This window comes from Dasypus novemcinctus, chromosome 5 (genome assembly GCF_030445035.2).
Source record: "Dasypus novemcinctus isolate mDasNov1 chromosome 5, mDasNov1.1.hap2, whole genome shotgun sequence".
NCBI lineage: Eukaryota > Metazoa > Chordata > Mammalia > Cingulata > Dasypodidae > Dasypus > Dasypus novemcinctus.
Window position 1 is genome coordinate 146,831,886 of NC_080677.1, and position 20,015 is coordinate 146,851,900.

The 20,015-nt window shown below is 32.7% G+C and overlaps 1 protein-coding gene across 3 annotated transcripts in view; it reads right to left on the bottom strand.

Moving 5' to 3' along the window:
• The window catches only part of PITRM1 (pitrilysin metallopeptidase 1), a 53,717-nt gene that overhangs the window by 7,808 nt on the left and 25,894 nt on the right, over positions 1 to 20,015 (bottom strand). For all 3 annotated transcript variants that reach the window (XR_011648918.1, XM_004476100.3, XM_058297668.2), the window contains 13 exons: positions 19,510 to 19,623; positions 19,196 to 19,292; positions 18,456 to 18,590; positions 16,672 to 16,810; positions 11,055 to 11,171; positions 8,925 to 9,057; positions 7,345 to 7,465; positions 7,144 to 7,220; positions 6,672 to 6,837; positions 6,209 to 6,309; positions 4,690 to 4,810; positions 2,133 to 2,204; positions 1,337 to 1,449 (listed from right to left, as the gene is read on the bottom strand). Coding sequence is in view for 2 of the 3 variants with exons in the window: in XM_004476100.3 (XP_004476157.3) it covers positions 1,337 to 1,449; positions 2,133 to 2,204; positions 4,690 to 4,810; positions 6,209 to 6,309; positions 6,672 to 6,837; positions 7,144 to 7,220; positions 7,345 to 7,465; positions 8,925 to 9,057; positions 11,055 to 11,171; positions 16,672 to 16,810; positions 18,456 to 18,590; positions 19,196 to 19,292; positions 19,510 to 19,623 (1,506 nt within the window). In the remaining variant the exon portion in view is untranslated. The remainder of the gene's footprint in view (positions 1 to 1,336; positions 1,450 to 2,132; positions 2,205 to 4,689; positions 4,811 to 6,208; positions 6,310 to 6,671; positions 6,838 to 7,143; positions 7,221 to 7,344; positions 7,466 to 8,924; positions 9,058 to 11,054; positions 11,172 to 16,671; positions 16,811 to 18,455; positions 18,591 to 19,195; positions 19,293 to 19,509; positions 19,624 to 20,015) is intronic.

Below are 20,015 nucleotides of genomic sequence, written 5' to 3' on the forward strand. Positions count from 1 at the left end.
GGGCCCTCCCTGCATATGAGTTTTGGTGTGTGACTCTTTCACTCCCATGGCAATTGGCACCCAACGTGGGGCTCAGGATCCCACCAAATAGGGGTGGATCTATTATATGAACCTAATAGGTGTGATTAGCAGTGCAGGGGTTAAAAGACATAAGGATGAGCAATATGCACATTTTCCATGTTCCCACTTTAGCAGAGGCAAAGCACTAAAAGTAACTGGGAATTGCACAAACTTACAAACAGAAAGGTCTCACAACAACTAGGCAGGGCTTAGTGTTCTAACAGCTTTAGCCTTTGAGGGCATCCCCAAAAGTCTGTATCCATAGGTATTTCCTCTGGCTAATCTCCCCAGAGAGGAAAGAACAAATATAAGCTTGCTATAACAACTGTGGGAGCCAATCTACTAAAGGAGCCTGGGAAGGTCTCACTACTTGGGCTGCAAATATTCACATAATGATCCTATTTTCAGTAACATTCTACACTCAGCTGTGACTCAATGCAGAGCCTCTATGCTAAACTTCATATACTTGGAGGAGAAGACTTGGGAGTCTACTCCTTACAGTAACGCCCAAACAATCTGCCAATGCCCAGCCCTACCCATAAGCTGCTTTTCAAAGATACCTTTTTTGTCTCCAATTCCTAGGCTTTCCCAGGGCTTTCTTCTTTCACCCTTTGAAGTTTCTTCCTGAATGGAGAAACCTAAACCCTAGAGGTCAGTTACCGAATGTCCTTGTGCTTCCCATTTTTTCAAAAAATTTCTGCAACTCTCTCACATTGCCTGCCATCTCTTTTTCCTTGTGGTGTCATACCTTTCTTATTCCTTTACTGTTATTTTAGTGTGGTTATTAGAGCCTTCAAATACAAGCACATGACTTCACTCTGCCATGTTTAACAGGAAATCTAGAGTTTTAAAATTATTGATTAGTGAACTAAATTGGGTATCAAAAAAGGAGTCTTGCTTAAGTTTACAGGGGTCTATTTTGTTTATAAGACTGCTCTAAGGGACATAAATTATTTGCAAAAACAAGCATAACATTAGGCAGTTTGATCATAAAGATTTTATTTTATAAAGAATACTCACGATCTGTATTTCAAATTTGCTTATATATTAACTCTTTTGATTGGCCACAGTCTAGGAAAAACCAAACTCTAAATGACAAGAGTAATACTGCATTGTTGTAGGAGTTCAAAATTCAAAGTATATACACAAAAAATTTGAATAAGCAAAGCATGTTATATTGCATGTATTCAATAAACTTTTTAGTAATGCATAGACCATAGAATGTAGCATGATTTGTGGACCTTAGAACCACTATTTTTATCTTTCTATTTCATACCTGGCATGATCTGGATCTGTGTAAGGAACAGTTCTAACACATTCACCGATATAATTCACTGGGAAAGGAAGTAGAAAATGCGTCTTCATCTGACAAGGTTTGAAAGTAGGCTCCTGAGGAATAAAGGTTCACTATTCAGATCAAGCTGCATTAACATAATATCATCCATAAATGCTAAAATTTTTAGATATTGTCTGAATTTATCATTTTCCATGAGCACCAATAACTGTGTACTCATATTTAAGAGCAAGGCACTGACAATAACATAATTCTATACTTTCTTTCACTTAAAAAAAATATGAACTAGTCCAATCTTCACATTTCATTCTATAATATATCCTTTATAGCAATAGTTAATTGTATGATCTCAACTTTTTCATTTTTCTCCAAGAATATGATAAATTGTCGGACTCTATAAATTAAATGCCATAATTACCCAAGCTGAGTAAGGGGAAATGAACCACACTGCTTAACTTAAGGTGAGTTAATATTAATTCAACACTGTATGTTATATCAAAATGAAGGTAAACTGCAAAGTAATGAGACCATGTGGAGTTAACAAACGTCTTCATAAGCACAAGGAAGAGCATATCCAAGAATAGGGCACTCAGCTTTTTTCTAAAAAAGGCAGGACTCAGGGCAGCAGAGATGCAACTAGCATTTCTGAGGACAGACATGGCCCAACTCTAGAAATGTTTTGGACAGAGAAAAATTCACAATCAGAGAGCCTTTAGATGTATACTTGTGATATACAAACTAGATTTATTCTGAATTACATTGAATTGTATTAACTTACTGTGATTAGCTTTCTTATGATTTGGGAACCCTTAACATACGTATTTTCACCTGATCCGTTATGTGCAGGTTTCTGAAAACAAAATATTTCAAACATAAATGAGAAAAATCAAAAACTCAATTGAAACAGATAAGAAGGTACATTTTATAAAATTCACAGAGCTAATAAATATTAGGGCGTATTTCTTTCAGTGTTTAAAACAATGAATATTTTAATTTGTTAAATGTTTTAAACAAATGGAATTTTCTTATAAATTTTTAGATGGTCCAGGAAAAGATGACCTTGCTGTATATTATGAAGGCAAACATTTTAAGCCTATTTTTCTTCTTTTCGACTTTCTAGTCATAAAATTGCCTCTAAAACAACAGGCTATGTAAAACGAATGGGCTATAGTCAGAGGTAGACACAAGGAAACAGCAAGCTAACTTTTTTTACGACCTCTATTCACAGGACAAAATAATGAGTCAGAATGGAAGATAGGTACATAAATCCATAAATGGAGTAAGGGATATAGGAATATAATTATAGAAGCCATTAGAAATAATTCTTTTGCAAAATTTACAAATTGTAAACCTTCAGTAAGAAGTAAAGCTTTTCTTCACTGCTGGTAGGAATGCAGAATGGTGCAGTCTCTGTGGAAGACAGTTTGGCAGTTCCTCAGGAAGCTAAATATAGAACTGCCATATGATCCAGCAAAACCTCTACTAGGAATATATCCAGGGGAACTGAAAACAGCGATGCGAACAGACATTTGCACACCAATGTTCATAGAGGCATTATTCACAAAAGCCAAATATGGAAACACCCCAAGTGTCCATCAGTCAATGAATGGATAAACAAAATGTGGGATATACATACAATGGACTACTATGCTGCTATAAGAAGAAATCAAATCGGGATACATATGAAAATATGGATGAACCTTGAAGACATTATACCTAGTGAAGTAAGCCAGAGACAAACTGACAAATATTATACGGTCTCACTAATGTGAGCTAAACATGAAGAATAAACACATGGAATTAAAATCTAGACTACAGGTTACTAGGAGATAGGATGAGGACTGAGAAGACTTAATGTATTTAGAATTTTCAACTAGCTTGACTATGGAAGTGTGGAAATGGATAGATATGATGTTAACATATTATAGTGACTATAACTAACTGGCAGATTTATAAATGGGATTGTGGCCGAAAGCGGTAGTCTAGGGACGTAAAAGTCAATTCAAAGAAATCCAGAGAATAGTCTAGGAATTGAATAACATAATGAACCTGGAGGTGGATGAGGCCTGTGGTTAATAGTACAAATGCAAGAATGTTCTATGAACTAGAACAAAGGATGTCACTATTACAAGGTGGTAAGAATATACTGATGCATGGGAAAAATACAGTTAATGTAACTTAAGGACTATAGTTAACAGCAATATTGTAATATTCTTGCATCTTTGTCAAAGAAAGTAATATATCAATGCAAAGCATCAATAATAGGGGTATGGGATTTTGTCTTTCGGACTAAGGAAAACATTCAAAGGATTTTTGGGGTGATGACACTCAACTCTGTGATGAAAGTGAGAGCCACTGAGTGTACACTTTGGATAAAACGTACAAGGCATGGGACTGTATAACACAGTGAGCCATGTGGTGGAAGATGGACTGTGGATGACAGTAAAATATGAGAGCATTCTCCCATGAACTTTAACAAATGTACAAAACTAATACATATTGTTAATAATAAGAGGTGTAGGGAAAAATATACAAATGTATGCTATGGAATACAGCCTGATCATCTTCTCTCATAATCTATAACAAATATTGCACAACAATGTAAGTGTTGGTGACAGGGTGATGTATGGAAATTCTGAACATTATGCATGATGTTGTGTAAGATCACTTCTCTAATAATACATAAAAGATACTGATGTTAAAGAATTAGATTAAAACTGACTTTTCAAATTAATCCAATTGATTAACATTTACTTGATATAATTATTCTAGAGAAAAATCCATGAATTAATGAGTGCTGTTGAAACATGATTTTCTCAATATTCCAAAATCTTACACACAGGAGTAAGGCAGAGATAATTAGACCATTGTTTTTGGTTATTCTTACACTATATATCCCCAAACAAACTTTGTTCTTCTCTATTAGAGACTGGTCAGTATAAGGCACAAGTAACAAAATTAAGCACAGGCTCTGAGGCCAAACTACAGGGTTTGAATTCACTTCTTAACTGGATTGATATTGGGCAAATTAATTATCACCCTGTACCTCATTTTTTCATCTCTCTGATAGGGCTATTAGTATCTATACATAGGATGGTCTTGGGAATTAAATGATTTAATACATGTAAAAACTTTAGAACTATACTTAGTATACTAAGTAATATACTTAGTATACTTAGTATATACTTAATATACTTAGTAATATTTAATACTTAATATACTTAGTAATATACTTAGTATACTTAGTATATACTTAATATACTTAGTAATATATAATATATACTTAGTATACTAAGTAAGTGTTTAATTACTATAAGCTATATTATTATTGTTACCTCAATTACATGTGGACGGACAGGTTTTCGTTCTTTTTTACTTCGACCAAGGTTTTTAATGAAGTTTTCTACCACTTTTTCTGCCTCAGTCATCTGCTGAGGAGTAGCATTCACTGAACATCTGTTTAAAAAAGAGTATGTATACTTAAATCATTACTATAAAAAATAAAACTGTTTTACTAATTCTCTACATTTAAAAAAATAAATAATGCAATGATAAAAGGAAAACTAGTTTTTGTACTAAATAAAGCTCAAAAATGTTAAAAAGCAATAGCTTAATATGGAAATAATATAGCCATTTTTCTTTTTTATAGTGCTTCAAAAACCCTTTCTATATTTCAATCCATTAAAGCTAATAAATAGCATTTGAGATGCAAAGACATGTTCTGATTTTAAATTCTGTGTTCCTCTGAAGGAATACAGAATTAAAGAGACTGTTAAGATCTGCCAACAATGACTTCAGATTCATATTATCAAAAGATTGATAATTTTTAAAATTACTATCTAGAAGACATGGTGAAAATGTGAATTAGTTGTTAAAATAGGAAATTGTAAGTAGCCAAAAATTATAGGCTCTCAAAAACTGTTTTTATAAATCTTTATATAGTCTACATAATAAAAAATAGTACTATCAAATAAGTTACTTAAAATATCCAGTTCATTGGTAGAGTATACATTTTTTTCCATTTAGCCTGAAATATTAATTTTATTTTAGTTAATCAATAGAAGGTATCATTAAATTAATACTAACTGTATTACAGACCCTACACCAACTGATTTACATATATTATTCCTTTTAATCCCTACAGTAAACCTACAATGTAGGGAGTTATGGAGAAAGAAACAGAAGATATAAATGGTTAAGTTACCCAAAATCAACTAGCTGTAAGCATTGAAACAAAAATTACATCCCACATCTACTTGACACTAAGGCATGGTGACACTGTGCTCTACTACTTATTACCTAAATAATCTCTTATAAAATCTGTCAATGATTTCACTGATAGTAAGATGCTGAAAATAAACCGTTAGCAATTTTTAAAATTTCAGTCATGATCACAAACCTGTGGGTCTATGGATGATTATACACTAAGCTGTAAACTATCATGCAATTATTCTTACAAAAAATTTCGTTTTTACTCTGGTTTTCAGTGAACTAACCTTTACTGGGTGGTATCACTGATTCCTCATTTATAGAACATTTGCTATTTACTTCTGGATGCAATAGAAATATCTGCAATAAAACAACTTTGCAGTTTTGGGTTTAAATTGGCTTACTTTCTCTCCTACCATCTCCATCACTTAATACACTTAAAATATTATTTTCCCCCAAAGAAAATGATTTCTAATTATTATATTTGAACTCTAGAATCAATTCAGTAACCTCTATTTATACAAGCATTCTTTTGTAGTGAAGTTTATAAAATTACAGCTTCAAGTGAAAAATACCTAAAAACTACACTTAATGAAATGGAAAAAATCATGAGATCTTTGTTTAGAAAACAATCATGAAACCTACCTCATATTATCACAGTTTAATAAATGTTTCTTGATACGTGGGAGCTTTCTCAGGACTGGTTTGATGTCTGTCATTTCTGCAATTCTCTTCATCAACCTCACCTACACCGAAGGAATCAAATATGAATAGAGGTCACATCATTAAGTAGAGATCAAAGACAGATCTTCTCAGTATGTAAACTAAACATCCTTGATATCAAAAATATGGCTTGAGCATGTGATGTGTTCTGATTTTGTGCTTATATGTGTGTATGTAATTGCTCAGTCTGGTGGAGGGGTTGGGTTGGGGTGGGGGTGATGATAAAATGAAGGAGGTAAATTTAAAAATTAAAAATTTTCCCCATGAAATTTGGGGAAAGTCAGCTTTACTGAGGTGTAATTACTATTTTACCAAAGAATATTTTATCAACTTTGGAAGATCTAAATAAACCAGAATAGCAAATATTCCTTCAAAATGTTTTCACCTGATCCATCCCATTGAAAGTTTCTTGTAAATCCCCAACAGGTGTGAGGGTTCTACTGGCTCTAATGGATGCATACAGATGACCAGAATCTGGAATTCCATTTGATAGCTCTTGAGCACTCATTTTAACTAATACTTTGAAATGTTCTTCTTCTTCAAAGCATGGGCTGTGAAAAAAAAGAAAAATACAATAAATTCCTGGAGATATATCCATATTTACTTTACTATGGGGGAATAAAGATAAACATACACACAAACACATGCACCCTTCTCTATTATGGAAAATTAAGTAGAAATTTTCAGACAATTTAAAAGTCCTCAGAAATTTTACAACAGTATAGAGGAATTATAAATAAAATTAAGCTAGGAAAACTAATCACCAATAAATGAGTAAAATTTTCTATTTTTAGAACACTTCAGACATAGATTTCCAATATAGCCCAAGAATTAACATCTTTTGCAAATAACATTACTTGTTAAATATTTCACTCCACAAATGCATCATGTCTGGTAGATTTCGATCCAGGCAGAGAGATGAAAAAAGCACACCCTAAATCATTAAAGGGAAAAAATACAAAAGAAATTAATTATGAGATAAATGTAAAAGAGAAAAAAAAAAGACAGTGGAGAAACAAATCTTCGACTATCATTGTAATCTAGAAATAAAATGTTACCTGCTCATATGTATCTAAATGTGAGTCATCAGGGACCACGTGGGGAGAAACAGCCATTCCTCCTGTTTTTAGCTCTATTTGTTGAGCCTGTTCTCTATAGTCAAGACTGCCGCAGCCCAGCCTATTTAACAGCAAATAAATATTTTCTAAATTAGTAAGGTTATCTTTACCACGTCATTTTTTTCTTTTATTTTTTCTTCTTTTTCCTACATCATTTTTAATTGTGCATTTAAAATTACAAGTTAATTCAATAATCACAGCTTTCACAATTTTTTTTACATTTCGAAAATTATAAACATGACAGCAATTTTACATTATCCCTATGAGACTGCTTACTCTGCTTCTTTACAAAGTGGAAATCAGTTTTCCTTAATTCATGGAAATCCTCTTAAAAGTCCACTGGACACTTAGGCAGCCAGTGTCTATAACTAAAAATAAAAAGTATTTTTTCTTATTTAAAAATAAAAAATAGTATGCTTTTCCTGTCCTAAGCTTTACTTTTTCTAATATATTCTGACATATATTTTATTTTCACAAATGTCTGGTACTTTTGGGAGGGAAAATCTCAAGTGTAAACCTTTTTAGTTTTTAAGAAAAGCAGACGTCACCTCAGTGTCAATGGTGGTTTTAGAAGAAACATTCTAACCATTTCCTAATAGAAGAAATAATTTAAGCCAAAACCGACAACTGTGAGGTTTTTCTAAAACTGCTATAACTATAAAAGGACAGAAAGAGAGAGCTATATTTAAAAAATAAAAAATTCTGAAAAGGCAGAGAGCTTTGAAAAGGTCAAAGACATTCTTCATTTGACCAGATCTCAGCCAGGGTACACAAGAACCCACATTCATCTAACTTTCTGTAATGTGCAAATATTTTTCTTTCTACAATATGAAGACTGCTACTTAAGTATTAAATTGGACAACAGGTCCTATCCAGTTGGCTGAAATGATCTCATTTTTCTTTAATTTATTTTCCTGGAATATAAGAAAGGAAAGCATACAGCTATGATTATCTACCATTTAGCCTGCCACTGTGGTCATTTGACATGCAGCAGAGTTCTGAAAGGGATTTATGCAACTGTGTATGACTTGTGCATGTGTTTTTAAGTAGATTCATGGGCATCTATTATCAATGGGGAATACTGACTACAAATTTAGCATAGTGGAGACACAAATTAAGGGGGAAGGTATACTAGATAGTCTTTAAAATGTAGACGAGTAGGTCTACATTTTAATTTTAATTACTTTCTTTGCAAAAACCTTTAAAAAGACACTGAGTCACTGAGATAATTGTGTCTAGAACTATCTTATCCACTAGATTCATACATATCCTAATGTAAAATAGTAAGAAAATATAATTTTCATAAGAAAACAAATTCTAAATATATTGTAGGCTTTCTTATATACTGAAAGAATATTGAAAAAGAAAGTGATAAACTGAAAAGTGATTACTATCAATGCATTAAAACAATATAAATATATATACAGAAAATAGAGAAAATATATGTTAATAAAATATGTAAATAAATCTTTAAGTTTATATATCTTTGCATATCTTTGTTCCAAATATCAGACTCTTACTTGGTAAGCACACTGCAGAAGAGAGGCACATATGGTTTTAGCTCTTCAGGAAGTGTGTTTAAACTAGAAAAAGCTCTGAAATATACCACACCATTTGTTGGTTGGGCACAGTACTGAACAGGGATTTCTCCAGCTATTAAAAAAAAAATTATTTTTAAAATTATAACCAATAACATTTTATCATTCTTAAAACTTTAAAAATAACGCTATTGCTTTCAAGGGTAAAGGTTTAAAATTTCTGTTAGCAATGAAATATTATTCATTTACTATAATTTATATAAATTTCTCTACTGTACTTTTATTATGGAAAAAAACGGAAACTGTCTTAAATGCTAAGGAATCCCTGCTTTTCAAATAATTAGAACAAAACAATAAGTAACGCTGGTCCCTACCTACTTCTGTCCATTCTTATCAACTTTAACTCAAACTTTTCTCTTTATCAGAATGGAGTACTATTAGCTCATTCCTATAATATTTTATCGTCACTATTTCCACCATTTTAAATGCCACTCATCACTTTTAGGTCCTCTAGATATCTCCTCTTCTATAAAATCCTCCCTAATGGCCCAAGTCACCCAGCACTCAACATGATATTCTGTGTTGCGATTTATATCACATGTCCTCAGTGGTGTTTCTAAATTTTTCAAAAGTAGGTATTGTGTATTTTTTAAATCCCTAGCACAATGCCAGAAAAGGAAAAACCAGGAAAGGGCCTAAAATTTTATCGATGAATAATTCACATTCACTAATTCTTTTAAAGAACATTTAATGAGCTTTAACCCATGGATACTAGGAAGATCAGGAGATACAGGGAACATTGATCTTGCTTTCAAAAAGCCTAGTCTAGAAGAAAAGATTTCATTTAGATGTATGCATATACATATACAAATAAAAGAAATACCATAAACATGATAAGCACTGTTTTAAAAATAAAAGGTGGGGGAAGCGGATTTGGCTCAACAGATAGAGCATCTGCCTACCAAATGGGAGGTCCTGGGTTCAAACCCAAAGCCTCCTGACTCATGTGATGAGCTGGCCCACGCACAGTGCTGATGCACACAAGGAGTGCTGTGCCATGCACAGGTGTCCCCCACGTACGGGAGCCCCATGTGCAAGGAGTGCACCCCGTAAGGAAAGCCACCCAGCATGAAAAAAGTACAGCCTGCCCAGGAGTGGCACTGAACACACAGAGAGCTGATGGAGCAAGATGACACAATAAAAAGAGACACAGATTCCTGGTACCACTGACAAGAATATAAGCAGACACAGAAGAACACATAGCAAATGGACACAGAAAGCAGACAACTTGGGGAGGGCAGAGAAGGGGAAAGAAGTTAAAAAAAAATAAATAAATTTTAAAAATTGAAAAAAAAAGGTGAGCTAGAAATGCTTCAAAAAGAAACCAAAATAAAACTCAAATGGAGTCTAAAATTCTATCTTAAATGGATATAAGGTGAAGTCTAACATCATAGTGAGATTTTCCCCAGGACAGATCAATAAAATAAATGATTATCTACTTGTAAGCTTAACATTAACCCCAATAGGGTAACATGCTTCCACAGAGTTGTGTGTCTCCTATGCTACCAACCAGAAACTAAAGTGAAAGCACTTGTGGGAAAGCAAAAGTAGTGACAGACTTCAGGATAAGCACTAAGACGAGACAGGAGGCTGATAACAGCAAACCTCAACTCTTCCTTTCTATTCTTCAGAAGTCATCAATATCTAAAAATTGTGACACATTTCTTTATTCTTCCACTTCCTATAATCTCTTTCATAGGTTTATATCTGAGCTGAAGAGTTAGTTGGGCAAATAAATCAAAGGCAGTCTATATCCCTTAGAACCTCATTTAATACAGTCAAAGCATAATCCAAATCCTCATCTAACTTAAGTAGCAAATTACAAAGTTATATCAAATGCACTCAAAGACAAACACAAGGTTCTCTTACTGAGTAGAAAAGTCTATCATCAATGACTGTTGAACACAATTTGTAAGAAATGTGAAGAGAAATAATTATAAATCAATAGGGCCACTCATGTTTCATGAAAAACATGCAGAACATGGTTCTACTATTATGGATACTGACATCCATGAAAACTTGCACTCATGAAAATTAGTTATTTCCATTGACCTGCCAATGCTACATCCAACTCAGTAAAAGGTATGGTAGGCTCAATATCCGAAACTTTTAATGCTGGTAAACAAGAGGCATCTTGAGGTTTACTTTGCTGAGTCCGTAATTCTAAACCTGAAAAAGGAAAAAAAGAGTAATGAACATTTGGGACTAAAATTAAAAGAATTTATGCAATTGATCTCCTCGCTACTTGTTACTACATTAAAAATAACAGGCCCATGCCAACTGCTGGAAGAATATAAGTACTAAGCTTTATAAGGCAACTACCATTTCCAAACAAACTAGATTTAGAGGCACTAATAATGTGTTCTGGTAGGTAGCCTTTTCCCAATTCTTACTCTTCAATTATTTAAAAAAAAAAAAATTGCTGGAGACTAGTTGTTTGCTCAGCAGTTTCTCTCCTACCTCCTAAACTTTTATAACAGATTGAGCTGGTTTTAGAGTTTTCAAATCATTTCTTGTTGGCTTGAAATTTAATGACTTTTATACTTATTTTCTCCTATTTTATCTCACTAATCTCAGCAAAACATCTGTGTAATCACAAAAATTTTACAAATTACAGCAATTAAATTTTACAAGTTTAATTAATGCTTAATTAAAAACATTTTTCTTGGCCTGATTTTCTATTCAGATAGTTAGAGGGTAGAAGCTCCAAAGAATTACCCTGTCTATAAGAAGAGAGAATCCAAAAGTTTTACAGTATTTTTTTAAGGATAGAACTGAATGGTATATGTGTAAAAAGACTTCATAGTTTAAAACTGTCAAACATATATACAAAAACATTATTTCACTCACATGATTCATAGATGATTGCTATACTTACTATTTTAATTCAAACTCATCACAAAGAATACTCATGGTATTTGATGAGTTGACCTTAAAAGGAAGAGCAATAGTTTCCCCATTCCCTATCTTCTATTTCCACCTTTATGAACTTCCCATCAGAACTTGTTCCTTGACAACAAGTTATCATATAACTGTTTGCTTAGAGATGGGAATCCAAAGTACAAAATGACTATGGGAATTCATAACACTGCAAGAATCTCATGAAATATAGTCACTTACAATAGAAATCATTGTGACCCATATTAAACTAAAGGCTAAAACCATTCTCTACTTCCTAACTTCTCAGATGTATATTAGGAACGACTATTTCCATGGCCCAACAAACTTATACAACTTACACTGTATATCTCTTAAGTGGAGGCTATTTATATTTCATAAGTCACATCCCTTAGGCAGAGGACGGAGGAGATATTCGGGTCTCTCTAACTCTACACTGCCACTTCTTAGCTATTCTTTTTCTAGGCTCATGTAGGAAACCTCTCTACTTGTTTAAGACTCTGGCAATTACTTCATTCCTCCTCCTCATTGCCATTTATAAACCTCCTACACCACTCCTTTCACTGAAGACTCTGGCATTCCTCTCCCTTTCCCACATCCCGTGTGATTAATTATCCACGTAAATAACCCATTTAAGATCATGTGGCAAAAACAGTAATAATCTGTATTAAACTAAAAATGTAGGATGTTTGTTGTAATCTCTAGGGTACCACTAAAAGAATACTTAAAGAATGTATTATTGACTTAGTAGAGGGGAATATAGAATAAAAGATTTGATTAATCTATAAAAAGTCAAAAAAATGAAAGTAAAAAGAACATAAAAATAGGTGGGTCAAAAAGAAAAGCAGTAAACACGATAAGTTTGTAAGTATAAATCCATATAAATAAGTAAATCACATTAACTGTAAATGTACTATATGTTTCAATTAAAGCATTAAGATTGTCAGACTCAAAGGAGAAACAAAACCCAATATATGCTATTAATATTTAAGGGACACATATTAAAGACACAAAAAGCCTCAGGAAAAAAAGAATGAAAAAAAAAGAAGGCTGGTGTAGCTATAGTAAAACAAGTTTAACAAAAGTGGCAGGAAGAGGAGTTTCAAGAAAATAAAAGTAGTTAATATTGTCAAATACTAGAGAAGTCAAGTGAACTAAGGACTGCTGAGTATTAATTGGATTTAGTGACATGGAATTCATGGATGACCTGGGGAGAAAATTTCAGGGAAGTGATGGAAACAAAAATAAAACAAAATAAGAGTGTATTATGTAAAGAATGGAAGATAAAGATAAAGAGAGCTATATCAGAAAATTCTCACAACTTTACCTGTGAAGAGTTGAAAAGAAAATGGAAGACTATTAAGGCAGAAAATCACTGACTGTGGACAACATTGGAGAAAGCACTGAAATTTTAACGCCATTATTCTGTAATAACCCCAAACCATACTTCTATGTAGCTTCCTGGGGGCAGCACTCTGCAGACTGCATACAGAAGGAGAGCAAGTAAATGGCTGGACTGATTATCAGTCTGGGGTTTTGCAAAGCAGGTCTCACTGGAGAAATGGAGATAAAGGATGCCAAACAGACTGAAGAAAATAATGGAACCGAGACAACAAATTGGCAAAAGGACTGTGATATTTAAGTGGGAAAAGAGGTGTAGTAGGACAAAAGGGTCTCAAATACTAAATGACTTGAGGTTAGAGTGGAATATTGAGCTCTTAGATGTAGTAAAGTTCCAAATGAGAAAAACAAAATCCATGGTATAAACTGTTACAAGACAACCCTTTCTGAAAGAAGCAAAGTATCTACTATTCTAAAGGTTCTCTATGGCCTTAAGCTCAAACCTGTTAGATGTTTAGGACCCTATTAGGTCTTTATCTCCCTAACCAACCTAAGTTTCCTAACCCTATGAAACAAAGTTTTCAAATTCTGTGCCTTAGCTCACACTATTTCTCTGGCCTGAAAACCCTCTTCTTGTCCTTTCACCTATCCAGTCTTACCAACAGTTTAAGGATCCAGCTTTGTAGATTGATCTACAACTACTGTGACAAGCTAATTGTTCCTTCTTTGAATACAGTCATAATTAGTATTAAAAAGTCTAGCTTTTTTTTCTCTTTCAACAGATCATTAGCTCCCCAAAAGTAGGGGCTCGATTCCTTTGCAGTACTTAATATTTACACATAGACACCAGAATATTTGAGAATTACTTATAGTTTTTATTGCACATTAAATAATTTCCATTCACATATTTAAACTGATATTTATCTACAGATTGAGCTTTAATTCACAGAGATTCCAAACACTTCAAGACTTACTGACCTGAAATAAGCATTAAATGCACTAGCATTGTATACTTCTTTCAAGAAACTCTGCAGTGAATCTTTAAAAGTAAAAACATACTTTTCTTAAATGATGTTCAATCGTTATCATACTGGTTTGGAATGGACTATACTGGATTTTCTTAAAATAGAATATACCTACAAGGCCATGCCATGAATGCATAATTACTTAAGGAACATACATTTTATTCCTTAGGCAAGGGATTATTTCAACTATTTCTAATAACAATGAGAGACTGGAACTTGTCAATTGGCACTCACAAAATAAAAGTTTGTGTTTATTATATTCATCACAATGAGTACTTCAAACTTACCCAAGAGCTTGAAAGAATTGCATGTCTAAGCAAGAATTAACTGATATAAAGTATAAGGTTACGTATTACCATTAATTTTTACTTTAATTGCTATAAACCTCACACTTAGCATGAATCAATTAGGTGGAAATTATTTTCTACCTAAAGTCAACTCTACCTCCTGATAAATCTGATAATCCCTCATATAATCCCAGCCTGACTATCTTTCTGGGATGTGAGGGTATATATGCATATATTTGCGTGTGTGTATACCATTTATAAAATGTAACAGCTTTTACTGATACATAATTTACATTCAATATAATTCACAATTTTGCAGATATAATTCAGTGAGTTTGACAAAAGTCTATAAAGTCATGTAATCACCATAGTCATGATAAAAAATATTTCCATCACTCCAAAAAAGGTCTCTCATGCTCCTTTGCAGTCAATCATCTGCCCCAAATCCTGGCCTCTAGCAACATTGATCTGCATTCTGTCACTTTAATTTTGCCATTCCTAGGACTTCATATAAATGGACACATTCAGTACATATTATTTTGTGCCTACCTTATTTCACTTAACATAGTGCTTTGAAACTCACCAATATTATTTTTGAGAATTGGTTCCTCTTTACAGCTGAGTATTATTTCATTATATAGATATCCACAATTTTCTATTCACCAGTTGATGAAAATTGGGTTGTTTCAAGTTTTTTGGGGGCATATGTTTTCACTATTGGGAAAATACCCAGGAGTAGGATTACTGGGCTTCAAGGTAAGTATATGTTTAACACTATAAGAAATTGTAAAACTGTTTTTCTAAGTGGTTGAGTACTTGTACCACTATGCTTTACTATCAGCAACCTGAGAGTTATACTTGCTTCATCAATGTTTTTCTGTACTGATACATATATATATTTAAAATCTTAGCCATTGTTCTGATGTCTAATGGAATATGTTGTGGTTTTAGTTTGCATTTCCCTAAGAAAACAAATCAAATCATTTCCCAGATAAAAAATGATTTAAGTGCTTACTTGCTATTTGCATATCTTCTTGGGTGAAGTATCTGTTTAAACCTTTTGCCTATTTTTTAAAATTGGGTTGTTTTCTCATCATTAAATTGTTCAAGTTTTAAATATATTCCTGATACAAATCCTCTATTACATATATTTGCAAATATTTTCTCCCAGAGGCTAGATAATTTTTGACTATTAACTTTGATTTCTTCTTTTTCTTTTGTTGCTATATCCCATTCCTAACTCTACCTAAATCTATAAGCTTTTACAAGGTCTCCCAAATTTGGACTTTCTCTTTATTCCTATCACAACCATCCTAGCTTAGGTCTTCAGGTCATGCTTAGGTTTCTACATGCCTTTTAATAATTTTCTCTATCCAATTTCTTTCTATTTCTTTGAAATTATCCTGAATGGTAACACCAAAAGATTGCTCAAATATTTTCCACACCTCCTCATAATGTAATAGATGAAGCATATACTCACCACTTATATTCCAGGCTCTCCATAATCAAATCACAATTTGGTCTCTTCATTCTTGTCTCAGTCTTTTCGAACCAACAATTTATTACTTTCATACTCATCCATTCATCATTTTCAGAGTCCAACTTCCATGTCTTTACCCATGCCTACACTACACAGATGCTAGTTTACATCCTTTATTCCCTAGCGAGCCTTCCTAATTCTGTTTAGTTCACTCACTTGTCGTCCTTTTGAACTCAGAACTTATACTATATTGCTCATTTGGCAATCATGTATTGTGACATGACATAAAATTAAAATAATGAAATGGCATATCATAGGACCTGGTAAGTGGAAAGCACTTAAAAACATGTAAAATGAATAAATCTTATATAGCTACTTATTTTCAAGTATTCCCATTTTGCCTGCTAAATTATATATAACATTTTTGAGGGATTCAAACAAATCTTGTGCTTGAATCTATCACCCATCACACCAAACGTATACCTTGTAGGTGACCAATAAATATGTGTTGATTGAGGTAATAATCGCCTTCAACATTATTAACTCACTAAAAGAGTTTACTGGGTTTGAATGAAGCCAGGGGTATCATTTTACAAGACTGTCTCCTTAATTACTAAAAGCAAAATAAAATATCTAACCTTTTTTATATAGCTGCTGCTTGTCATTCAGGGAAAGAGAACTGATCTTTTCCTGTAGTTTCTCTGTTTCCATTTGGGTTTGTTTCTCATAATACTTGTCATCTGGTTTCATTGATAAAATCAATTTATGCTGATTATTCTGCAAATGCAACAAAAAAGTCAAATAAAAACAAGATTTTATTAAAGGTTAACATGGATACAACCTCTGCCTCAAAGTTCTTGGTTCTGTAGTTCCATTTTCCCATCTTTAAAATGATGAGGATAAAAGAACTCACTTCACAGAGTTGTTTTGCAGACTCACTTCATAGGGTTGTTTTCTAGATTAAATTATATTAGCCTTATAAAATCCTTAGAACTACTCTGGTATGTAGTAAGCATAAAATTCATATATATTGTTATCAGTATTATTAGGATTATCATTATCACATTCACTATTTCTTAACCATAAATGTATAGTCAACATTTTCTCTATATTTTGGTTGGAAAAAAACTATTTTCAGTTTTCAATACTCTGTCAGTTTTTTATTTTAGTTGAAATTGAAGATAACAGATAAAATAACTTTATGTAGTCTTCACTCTCATTTTTTCTTTTTAAGATTTATTTTTTATTTATTTCTGTGCCCTTCTTTCCCTCCCCCCCCCCCCGCCCCCCACTGTCTGCTCTGTGTCCATTCGCTGTGTGTTCTTCTGTGTCTGCTTGTATTCTTATCAGTGGCACCAGGAATCTGTGTCTCTTTTTGTTGCGTCATCTTACCACATCAGCTCTCCATGTGTGCAGTGCCACTCCTGGGCAGGCTGCACTTTTTTTGCGTGGGGTGGCTCTCCTTACGGGGCGCACTCCTTGCACATGGGACTCCCCTACACAGGGGACACCCTTGCATGGCATGGCATACCTTGCGCCCATCAGCACTGCACATGGGCCAGCTCACCACATGGGTCAGGAGGCCCTGGGTTTGAACCCTGGACCTCCCATGTGGTAGGCAGACGCTCTATAAGTTGAGCTAAATCTCATTGTAATATTAACTTCTCAAAGGTTGGAACTAATTACTCTATTCAGTACACTGTAAATTAAGAGGACAAAAATAAATGTTGATCTATTGTAAAAAAAGATGTTAGGTAATTTAATCTGCTTCTCTTACTTATATCAAGGAAAAATATACAAAATGTTCTCTTAAAACGACTATAAAAGAGTACAACAAAAACTTTATGTAAAATAACTTATAATAATTTAGAGAAGGTATGTCTCATATCCAAAAGAATAGCATGTTTTAAAATAGTTACCATGAATACATACAACAGTCTTATCCTGCCAGTAATAATTTTTGTAAATTCTACAAGATTAACGAGTCTATATCAAGGACCATACAACCAAGTACAAATGCCTAGAAATCTAGGAAAACAAATGAGCAAGCATCAAAAAATTTCATCATAACCAGAATATTCACTATATTTGTTCTCACTTTTTAATATATTAATAATTCTTCTATTAATAAAATAGAACAAAAATATGCAAAACTGCTTTATTAGTATTTACAAATATATATGTAACTATTCACATATTAAAATATACACATATGTTTACATATAAATCTAATGTATCAGAATCTGGAAAAGAGAACCTAAGTTAATACAAGCATTTAATTTTTTAATTAATAAAAAAGAAATTAAGTAAACTATGCATGAATAGAAATTGATTTACAAAACTGATTGTTATGTTCCTAAAATTCCTTTCACTATAAAATTCAACTTGAAATTTATAAACATAAATTCCTCAATTTTCTTACCTTAAAATACTGCTTTACTTTTTCTTGCAAAAATTTTGGATTTTCCATGAGGCAATGCCTGAACTGAGCCACAAGATTTCTTAACTTCAAGTGCTCCACAGGGTCTCCATCATGATTCCAGCAAGAAGCTATGTACTGGAATTAAGAATTATAAATCCCCAATGCATATTACATTAAAAACACTATATTACCCCAATAAACATTAAAGGCATGTAATTTTATTAAAATCCTAGATTTTATATTTAAAAATACCACAGATGACTGCATCTTACAAAAATTTAAGTCATTATTTGGTTACAATAAGAGAAGTTAAACTCATTTTAACCCTCCTTTTTTCCTAATAAAATGAAAAAGCACAGGCTTAACTTATATTTTTAGAAAATGTAATTATTCCCTAATAGATCACTGGCTACCACGCATTCCTACCCATTTAAGAGTCTATGTAAATCTTTCACATAGAAATCTAAAATATCATCAAAAAGTCAATTAAAGTAAGATAGTAAAAAGAAAAACAATACATTATAAAAATAAATTTAAAAAAACAAACTATATATTATGAAACAAAATTTAAAAGCTCATTTTTTATTAAATCTAAAGTAGTATAACCTTCTGAAAACACATAAGTTTCTAATGAAAGGTACAATGAACATCAATCTACATTTTCAGTACTAGGAAGAACTACTGGTTATGAAAGTCAAAAAAGTAAAAAATAAAAAAAAGTGGCAGTTAAAATCACATACTAAGCTCAGGGCGAGTCCAAAGCTGGTAGACTGATGCTTCATTTGAATTTCAGTTTTATGAAGTAAAGCCTCAATTTGATCATTTTCAAAGCCTTTCCTGAAGAACAAAATTAAGAATTGAGATACTGTGAAGAAATAAATGTTTTAGAAATGCAATATAGGAGACAGGAGATAGTGTTTAAAACAACTGAAGATAAATTAATACATGTTTTATTACATAAAGAGGCCAAAAAATTGAGACTGATTCATGAATTATTCATAAAGTATCATGAATTAAAAATGAGAGCAAATCATTATAAAGAAGCCATACTTACTCAATTACTTCATCAATTGTTCTATCAATAATGTTTTTTACTGTTTCACTATCTTTTTCTGCAATGCCTTGTAGGCCTACACTGAAGTAGGCCTCCCTTGTACAATCATTATATCTGGAACATAAAAATAGAGATAATGCATTAGAGCCATACAACTTTCATCATTTGCTTATAATATGGCTATACAGACATACCCTGGAGATACTGTAGATTCAGTTCCAGACCACCGAAATAGTGAATATCTTAATAAAGTGAGTCACACGTATTTTTTTGGTTTCTTAGTGCATATAAAAGTTATGTTTACACTATACTTTGTCTATTAAGTGTACAACATTACATCTAAAACAATGTATATACCTTAACTAAAAAATACTTTATTGCTAAAAAATGCAAACCACTATCTGAACCTTTAGCAAATTGTAATCTTTTTGCTGATGGGTGGTCTTTCCTCGATTTGATGGCTGCTGATTGAGCAGGCTGGTGTTTGCTGAAGGCTGGGGTGGCTG